At 52.5% G+C, this 9,413-nt stretch overlaps 1 protein-coding gene and 1 pseudogene across 2 annotated transcripts in view; one reads left to right on the top strand and one right to left on the bottom strand.

Annotated features, from left to right (window-relative positions):
- LOC101659097 (ciliogenesis associated TTC17 interacting protein) overlaps positions 1-4,752 on the bottom strand; it is a 7,031-nt gene extending 2,279 nt beyond the window's left edge. Inside the window, exons 1-7 of one of the 2 annotated variants that reach the window (XM_004701789.2) lie at positions 4,719-4,752; positions 4,423-4,521; positions 3,920-4,120; positions 3,577-3,632; positions 2,605-2,691; positions 2,264-2,431; positions 712-836 (exon numbers count right to left, since the gene is read on the bottom strand). In XM_004701789.2, coding sequence (XP_004701846.1) covers positions 712-836; positions 2,264-2,431; positions 2,605-2,691; positions 3,577-3,632; positions 3,920-4,120; positions 4,423-4,521; positions 4,719-4,743 — 761 coding nt within the window. In that variant the 5' untranslated portion in view covers positions 4,744-4,752. The remainder of the gene's footprint in view (positions 1-711; positions 837-2,263; positions 2,432-2,604; positions 2,692-3,576; positions 3,633-3,919; positions 4,121-4,422; positions 4,522-4,718) is intronic. The other variant, XM_045296002.1, reaches the window with a different exon arrangement.
- A 2,702-nt stretch (positions 4,753-7,454) lies between these two features.
- The window catches only part of LOC101658773, a 4,053-nt pseudogene continuing 2,094 nt past the window's right edge, over positions 7,455-9,413 (top strand).

Here is a 9,413-nt window from a genome sequence, read left to right as displayed (position 1 = left end):
AGAATGATGAGGGCAATGAATGTACAAATGTGCTTTACACAATTGATGTAGGTATGGATTGTGGTAAGAGTTGTATGAGCCCCTAATAAAACGATTTAAAGAAAATAAATAAATCAGGCCCCTTCTGCTGTGTGAGAGTCAACATGGAAGCGATGCACTAGACCAATAGCATCCGATAAGCCCCCTCCCCACCCTGTGCAGTAACTCTGATCAGTAACATGGACGGCTCAAAGGACAAACAGATCTGTCTGGGAAGAAGTACGGCCAGAGTGCTCCTTAGAGGCAAGGATGGCAAGATTTCATCTCATATATTTTGGACATGTTGTCAGGAGAGACCAGTCCCTGGAGAAGGACATTGTGTTTGGTAATGTGGAAGGGCGGTGACTGAGAGGAAGGCTCTGGACAAGACGGAATGGCACAGTGGCCGCATCAATGGGCTCAAACAGAAGGGAACTTGTGAGGGTGGTGCAGGAGTGGGCAGTGCTTCTTTCTATTGCGCACAGAGTTGCTTTGGGTAGGAACTGACTGGGTGGCACCTCCCCGCAGCAACGCGAGCATTAGGAGAGAGCATGCTGGATGAGAAAGGGACGCCCCTTCTCTGTGGTTCCTCTTCCTGCTGGAAACCTCAGAAACAGCCGGTCTGCCCTTTGCCCCATCCCCGAGCACCAGCTCTGTGCCCACCCACCCCTGGGCCCCCGCACAGTGGCTCACCCATCAGGGAGCAGGTAGTACTGGCAGGACATGGGGATGCCCTCCTCTGAGTGGACCGTCTGCTCTATGATGAACACTTCCGCCTGCTGACGGCCCATCTGGAACGTCTGGAAGCCCAGGGCTTGCTGGCAGCCGCCAAAACGGAATGGGAGGTGAGGTAGATGCCAGCTTGGGGCTCCCACAAAATCTCACCGTGGCTCTTCCTCTGTCTCCCACCTTCATTCATAGTTTTCCAGTGATAAGCCACTCCCAGCTGTCCAGAGCCCCAGGTGCCAAATGATTTGAGTCGCACCCACCATATAAGTTGGGGGATCCCCTCAGAGAGCTATCTCCAGCCTGCCTGTCTTAACCCTTCCCTGTGATCTCTCTGACCAAGGGCTTCTAGCGAGTTGGCAGATTCTGTGGAAGGGATGAAGACCCACTTGTTAGGTTTGGGCTGTGGAGTGGAGGGGGCATGTAGTGAGGCCTTGGAGGGCAAAAGACTATCAGGAAACATACGTAGGAGCCCTGGTAGTGTAGTGGTTAAGCGGTGGGCTTCAAACTGCAAGGTAAGCAGTTCTAAACCACCAGCAGCTCATCCAGAGAAGATGGGGCAGGCTTTCTACTCCCGTAAAGAGTTACAGTCTGGGAAACTCACAAGGGGCAATTCTACCCTGTCCTACAGGGTCACGATGAGTTGGAATCAACTTGACAGTGAATTTGGTGGGTTTTTTTTAGCTAACTGCAAGATCAGTGGGTCAAACCCACTAGCTACTCTACCGGACGAAGATGAGTTCGTCTCTTCCCATAAAACTAGGAGCTCTGTGGTGTAGTGGTTCAAAGTTTGGCTGCGACCTGCAAGGCCGACAGTTTGAAATCACCAGCAGCTCCTCCGAAGAAAAACGGGCTTTCTATTCCCATAAGCAGTTACAATCTTGGAAACCCACAGGGGTAGTTCTACCTTGTCCTATAGGGTCGTTATGAATCCGCATTTATTTGATGGCAGAGAGCTTGGTTCCCCTAAAGATTTAGTCTCTGCCATCCTAGTCTGTCAACAGGGACACTGAGTTGGAATTGACTGGCTGGCGGTGGGCTTCAGGGTTTTGTCTGCATTGTAGTGGTTGCTCTTTGAGTGCGTGTGATAGGAAAGAGCCTTGATTGAAGGACTAAAATGTAATTTACAACCCCACAGAGTCTGCACAAGTTCAGCGTTGCCATCACACACTGCAGGAGGTGTGTTGGTCTTTCCATTTTAAGCCCGAAGTAAAATGACGGAGAACTCATTAAATAATATTTAAGTGCAGTCAGAGATGATAGTGCATTTCCGGATTCTTAAAACTGCCCGTTTCCAAAGCATTTCTCCCTCTGCTTTTCCAGAACGGACTTCTGGGCAGTAGGGTTGCTCCCCTGGATGGCACTCCCTTCCATCTCCCTCACTGCCCCACCTGCTCCGGGGCTGGTTCCTGAGTGCCTCCTGCCCTCACAACCTCCCCAGCCCACCTCTGACCCTCTCTGTCCCTATCACATGGAGAATGTCCCGTCTGGTGCCCTCATCCCCAGGGGATTCCCTCACGTAGGTGGCATAGCAGAGTTTGCCCTCTGTGTCCAGGGCCAGGAAGCGGGCGTTGCTGGGCACCATCTGCCGCCAGGCCATCACTCTGAGCATCACCAGGTTGGCAGCCTCCGAGAGGAAGCCGGCAGTGGAGTTCCAGGGAAAAGATGTCACTTCTGTCTTCACTTCCTGTTCAGGAGAAAGCTGGGTGAGGGACCTCAAGCTGGGAAAGGGGGTGGGGGGCGGGGAGTGGAGTGAGAGTTGGGCAAAGGGTCCTGGCTTCTGGCCTGACCCCGTCTGCACACTGCTCAGGGCCCTGGAGAGGTTCTGGAGGATGCTTCCCCACTGGCTCTGGTCCTTACCTCCCCCTCCTTGACCATCCTGGTCACATCCAGCTGATTGTCCACCCGCACCAGCTTGGTCTTCCGCTCCATGGGGAGGACGAGAAACTGGGGCCGGAGCATAGAAGTGGGAATCAGGAGCTTTTAAGATTTGGCACAAAGGGGGCTCCATCCCCCCTAAGAAGTCATTGTGCCCACTCTCCTTTACAGAGAAAAGTCAGGGGAGGTTTCGAAGAACACTCTCTCTATAGTAGAACTCCCAAGTGTAGAAGTCAGGAACCACTGAGATTGAGGCCTTTAGACATCCTTCAAACCTGGACCTCAACTCAGCCCCTGGGCTCAACTTTCAACCAAAGGAGAGGGCTGGGTGAACCAAAGAGGAGGGTAGGAGCTCAACGATACAAAGATGCTCAGAGGAAACGGGGAGGGAGTGGCAAGAGTGATGTGACACGTGGGGACCACAATAGAGGTCACAAAACAAAATGTGTAGGGATTGCTGGGTGGAGAAGCAATTTGCTCCGTACACTCTCATTTAATTAAAAAAAAATTTTTTAAGAGTCAAAGCCATAGGGTGATGTTATACAAAGTGCATTTCGGAATGAGGATGTTTTAAAGGATAGGAATGGTTTCCGGGGCAAAGTCCTGCATGGTTTCCAGGGTATGAACGGTTTGAGTGGTGACTGTGTAGGAAGTGGCTCGGGAGGTCCAGGAGATGAACCCTTGGGGAAAGCCCTGCCCAGAGCCCCAGCCCCTTGGAGAGTACCCTGGGCTCAGTTCAGGTTTTGTTTAGCCAAGAAGGTCCTTAGAAGGTCCCTGCTGCCTCCTGGGTCACTCCGTTTCCGGTCTTGGGTGTTGACATTGCAGAAGACAGTGGATGTCATTCCCCTGAACACCCTCCCCCCTCCATACACATACCTTCGCTCCTCCCTCGCCCCAAGGCCTTTTTTCTCCCCCCCCTGGGTTGAGGTCAAGGTTGAGGACCCTGGGAGCTACCTTGATAAACTCCTGACTGTGCTGTTCCAAGGTCTCCATTTCCCCTGTGATATGGCCTAGAAGGGGAGGGAGGAGGCACAGACAGACAGCATGGCAAATATGATTAGACATAGGCAGGCAGAGCAGGGAGGCAGGTGGCCCAGGCTGGGGCGCTGGGGAGGCCATGTGGCCACAGAAGATGTGTGGGTGGCTTGGTGCTGCTGTCGATTTGTGCGTGATGGTGATGGTCTTATACCCTCTTGTCCCCAGGGGAAGTGGAGGGATGGTTCTAACTAAGGGTCCTGGGTGGTGGTGGGCTGGAGAAGAGAGGATGGGGCCCCAGGCCAGGCAGTGGGAGCTCTACCCAGGATGGAGTTTCCACAGCGCATGTTGTCCAAGGAGCTTCGGCTGAAGGCATGCACCTGGAGGTAGAAGGCGCTGACCGAAAGGTCATCTCTGTACTGCCCTTTCTGCACGTCCACAGTCAGCTCTCCCAGAGGCTCCCCTGTGTCTGAGACCATGGCCAGGGTCTCAGAGAACAGCAACAGTTCCAGCTGCTTGGGTTCTGGGGTGAGCGAGAGTCCCATGGGGACAGGTGAAACCCTGGGTCGTTGGCCTCAGCCCCCTGGCTCCCCTGCCTTCTGCCCTCCAAGATCTCTACCCTCTTCCTCCTCCCTCCTCATCTTGCACCCCTCCCCCTTCATCTCTACAACACTCAGCAAGTGAATAAAGCCAGCAGAGAAGCCCCACCCCCTTTCTATTGAGTCGGAGAATATGAAGGCTGAGAGAGACAAGGGCAAGGTCAGAGCCCGTCTTTGGGGCTGATCGGACCCACCCAGACTGCCCCCCACCCAGGCCAGGGCTCACGGAGGGATCTGAGGAAGTCGATGGCTTCTGCATTGGCCGTCGGGAGTGGCTTACTCTCCTTCTGCGTTGACGGTGGTCGCAGTTCTTTAGCGCGGAGGCCTGTGGAGGGAGGAGGGCAGACCTTGGAGAGAGGGGCAGGGGCTCTGATCTCTATCTCAATAGCAGAATTCTCCGCGCCCCACCCCCACCCCACCAGTGGATTGGGAGATAGAAGAAACCCCCCTCCCTTCCCAGGCCGTGTGTGTGTGTGTGTGTGTGTGTGTGTGTGTGAACATCCCACCGAGCCCACTTTCCACCTGTGGAAGGAAGTTTGAAGGACATGTCCGCTGGCTGCCCTAGTAAGTGTCCAACTGTTGCCATAGCAACCGGGAGCTCGTTACTGCCTCTTAAAGGGCCATCAACCATTTCACAAAACACCCAGCCCTTAGGAGGCCATGCGGTTCTGGGGCTCAGCCCACGTATTGTCCAGCAGAGGGAGCATTGGACATTCCAACCCTGTAGGACCGAGAACTCCTTAGCGTTCCTGAGACCGTCAGGCCCCATGGGAGCAGCAGCCTCTGCTTTCTCCTGCGGAGTCACTAGTGGGTCTGAATCACCCGCCTGAGGTTGACATAAACTTGCAGGTTGTGGCACAGCTTCAAAGGCACCGAATCCAATTAGTTGTCGTATGGCTCTCTCTACAGATAACAAAGCCGATGACAGTCATCACTGCATCAAAGACACACTGCCGCTGAGTGGATTCTGAATCACGGTGACTCCAGACCTCGGGGTTCTGCAGCTGTGAAACTTCACGGAAGCAGGGAGCCTCATCTCTCCCCTACAAAGCCAGTAGTAGGCTCCAGCTGATGGATGACCTTGCGGTTGGCAGCCCTGTGCCTAACCCACTGTGCCACCAGGGCTCCTGGAATCTGCAGTACATGTGTGGTTAGGTGCCATCAAGCCCCTGCTCGCTCGTAGGGACCCCGTCTCTGTGCAACCGAGGGAAACGCCAGCGGTTCCTGTGCCATGGTCACGGCCACTGTGCCAATCCTTCTTGGACAGGACCTTCCTCTTCCTCAGCGCCCCTCCCTTCGCCAAGCATGGCGTCTCTCTGCAGGGTCTGGTCTCTCCTGGCAGCATCTCCAAAGCACGTGAGATGGGCCTTGTCATCTTTCTCTCGAAGGAGCCTGTTGGCTGTCCCTCTCCAAGCCGGATTTGTCTGTTCTTTTGTCAGTCCACGGTGCTTTCAATATGCGTCACCTGCACCACGGTTCATCCCAGCAAGCCCTTAAATCACGTGTGTCCCAGCTCTGCGGGGCTGTGCATGCACTAGCTCATTCTGTCTCCAGTGAGTACCACCACCCGCTGGTTCAGCGTACCAAAGAGACCCCAAATCCCAAATTTTAATTTAAGGAGAACTTTGTTATGTCTTAAACAGGAGAAGCAGAGAGCCGAGACATGTTATCTGGATGGAGGAGACCATTAGCACGAGGTCCTAATGGGGTCCAATTGTTGGCAGAGACCAAAAGCTTAGGTAGGACATGGGAGGATAAAGGAAACTGTCAGAGAAACTTGATGGGTCACAGATCAGCCCATCACAGGTGCAGGCGGGATTATAGAAATAGGGAGGGGACCATAATGTACATTATGCTAAACAAAAGAGCTTACAAGATTGGTCCAGGGTCACATGAGCAATGGGGAACCGATTACAAGGATCTACATGTGACCTCCTCCCTGGGGGACGGACAACAGAAAAGTGGGTGAAGGGAGACGTTGGACAGAGCAAGACATGACAAAATAATAGTTTATAAATTATCAAGGGCTCATGAGGGAGGGGAGAGCAGGGAAGGAGGGGAAAAATGTGGACCTGATGCCGGGGGCTTAAGTGGAGAGCAAATGTATTGAGAATGATGAGGGCAATGAATGTACAAATGTGCCTTACACAATTGATGTATGTAGGGATTGTGATAAGAGTTGTATGAGCCCCTAATAAAATGATTAAAACAAACAAACAAACAAATAAATAAATAAATAAATAAAAATAATAAAAGATTGGTCCAGGGCCTTCCAACCAAGGCAGTCAAGCCATGATTCACGACTACGTGACCCCAGTACTCCAATCTCCATCAAGGACACACTCAGGAAAGCCCCAAGACAGACTGCGCCTCCTGGGCTGATTAGGGTGCTGATGGTCATCTACTTTCTACTGCACTTGGCCTGAGGGTGAGACTGTTTATATTCCTGGTTAATAGCCAGAGGATTGTGTTGTTGTTGTTATTGATAAGTGCCTGAGTCAGCACAACAGAACAAAACACTCCCGGTCCTGCACCATCCTCACAATTGTTTCTAGGTGTGAGCCCATCATTGTATGTCAACCCATCTCCTTGAGGGCCCTTCTTGTAAGCTGTCCCTCCACTTCACCAAGCAAAGCATGTGAGAAGAAGTCTTGCCACCCTTGCCTCTAAGGGGCACTCTGGCCGTATTTCTTCCAAGACAGTTCTGTGTGTCCTTTTGGCTGTCCATGGTACTTTCACGGAGGCTTGCTGCACTTGAGGAGAAGGGTTGGCAGTCTGACAGTGACTCTACCCTGCAGGGTCTTTCGGGTTGCTCTGACTCAGAATCAGCTCGGTAGCAGTGACTGTGAGCAGAGTGACCCTCTCAGGGCCTCTGTAAGAGGATTTGGGGCTTTCACTGCTGTCCAGCGCCTTTTCCAAACCTGGTGCTCAAAATTCCACCTGAGTTCTTTCTGACCGTTAACCAGCAAGGTCAAAAGGTTTGTCGCTGGTAGAGTGCGTTTCAAAGGATCAAACAAACACAACTCACTGCTGTGGAGTTGATGTGACCCTATAGGACAGGGTAGAACTGCCCCTGTGGGTTTTAGAGACTGTAACTCTTTTAGGGCGTATACACCCTCATCTTTCAAGAAGCAACTGATGGTTTCGAACTGCCGACGTTTTGGTTAGGAGCCCAATTTGTCACTACTGGGTCACCAGGGCTCCTTTTTAAAGGTGGCTTCAACAAGTTAATGGACTCTTTCTAGCCAGTGCCGAGCGATGGGCATCTCTTGGGACAACTGACACAAGCGCTACAAGACTGGGGGCAAGAGAGCCCCACCACAAGAAGCTGAAGTATGAGCTGGGGTGCCCGGCTGCCAACACTAAGATTGGCCCTGCCACATCCACACAGTTCGTGTGAGCGCAGGCAACAAGAGGTACAAGAGGCTGGATGTGGGGAACTTCTCCTGGGGCTCCTAGTGTTGTGTCCGCAAAACAAGAATCCTTGACGCTGTCCACAACGCATCCAGCCACGAGCTGGTCCGGACCAAGACCCTGGTGAAGAACTGCATCGTGCTCATTGACAGCACACCATGCTGCCAGTGATGCCAGCCCCACGAAGCACTGCCCCTGGGCCAGAAGGGGGCCAAACTGACTCCTGAAGTGGAAGAGTTATGAAATAAAAAGCAATCAAATAAAACTCAGAAAAAAATACGACGAAAGGAAACAGAATGCAGAAATCAGCAGTCTTCTGGAGGAGCAGTTTGGGCTGGGCAAGCTTCTTGCCTGTGTCGCTTCGAGGCCAGGCCAGCGTGGCCGAGCTAGAGGGGGAGGAGCTGGGTTCTCTCTGAGGAAAATCAAACTCGAAAAGGCAACTAAACCTTCCCATCCAAGCACATGCATTAAAGGGACTAATTCTAAAAAAAAAAAAAATTAATGGAAAAATTCAACCATCAATCTTTTAGTTCCATTTATCCGCAAACTTTATTTTATGAGGGGCTCTTATAACAAGCCATACGTCAATTGTATCAAGCATATTTGTGCATATGTATCCACAACCCTTTTGAAGCTCCCCCCAGCCCAGTCGATTACAACTCTCCCAGCCAGCGAAGGTGGTGCAGGTGTTATGCATTAGGCTGCGATCTGCAGGCCAGCAGTTCAAAACCATCACTTAGGAGAAAGATGGGGCTTTCTTTTCCCTTCAAGAGGCACAGTCTTAGAATCCCACAGGGGCAGCTTTACCCTGTCCTCTGGGGTCCCTAAGAGTTGGCATTGACTCGATGGCAGTGAGGGAGTGAGCGAGTGAGCCAGCCAAGGGGAAGTGCCCTGGAGGCACTCTGGCTTAGGGATGTGCTGGCAACTGTCAGATCCATGGTTCAAACCCACCAGCAGCTCCGTGGGAGGATGAGATGAGCATCTCATCCTGCAAAGGTGCACAGCCTCTGAAGGCCACGGGCTTGCTGGGAGTCAGATGGCAGTGTGCTTGGTGTTGATGGGTTGGGGGGTCAGCCCAGGGAAAGACGGGTCTTGCCTGGGATGTCCTGAGTTATACCCTTGGCCATCAAGTCGCCAGGTGGTTGGAATCCATCCTGTAAACGTCTAATCTGCCAGTCATACTTTTGATCTTGCTCCGACAGCCCCACCGTCCACAGGGATGTCCTGTGAAGACGACCTTTGTGTTCCATGGTCCCTAGTGAAACTGTGAATCCACGGCCTCGTGCTGAGGGTCTCCCTCATCCGGACGGTGTGTCTCTGTCCTGTTTAAAGACTTCAATAGAGGGGTCTCTCTAAAGTATATTTGAATTCTGGATCCTTTCCTCTCCGCCCTGGTGGCATCGTGGGTGCACCCTGGGTGGCCAACTTCACGGTCAGCGGTTAGAAACCACCAGGCGCTCTGACCAGGCTTTCTACGCCTGTACAGAGTTACAGTCTCAGAAACCCACAGGGGCCCTTCTCGCCTGTCCTATCAGGTAGCTATGATGGCATCAGTGGCTGACAGTGGGTGGGAGTGCAAGTTTTCCTCCCAGTAGCAGCGTGGGGAGGAAGGGCTGATCACTGTCGGAAGGTGAACGGTGCATCAGTGCTTTAATTTGGAGCATCAGGTTTTACAAAGGCTAAGACCCATTTTGTGTCTCCGCACACACTCAGACCCATTTCGGTCTTTCCGACCGCTGACCAGCAATATGAAAAGCTTGGCCCTCTGTCAGTGTGTTTGAAAGTGGATTACTGCCCTTCCTT

The sequence above is a fragment of the Echinops telfairi genome, unplaced genomic scaffold, assembly GCF_000313985.2.
Source record: "Echinops telfairi isolate 266 unplaced genomic scaffold, ASM31398v2 ScPeMD7_3;HRSCAF=10, whole genome shotgun sequence".
NCBI classification, from domain to species: domain Eukaryota; kingdom Metazoa; phylum Chordata; class Mammalia; order Afrosoricida; family Tenrecidae; genus Echinops; species Echinops telfairi.
This window is presented reverse-complemented; position numbering and strand designations above follow the sequence as displayed.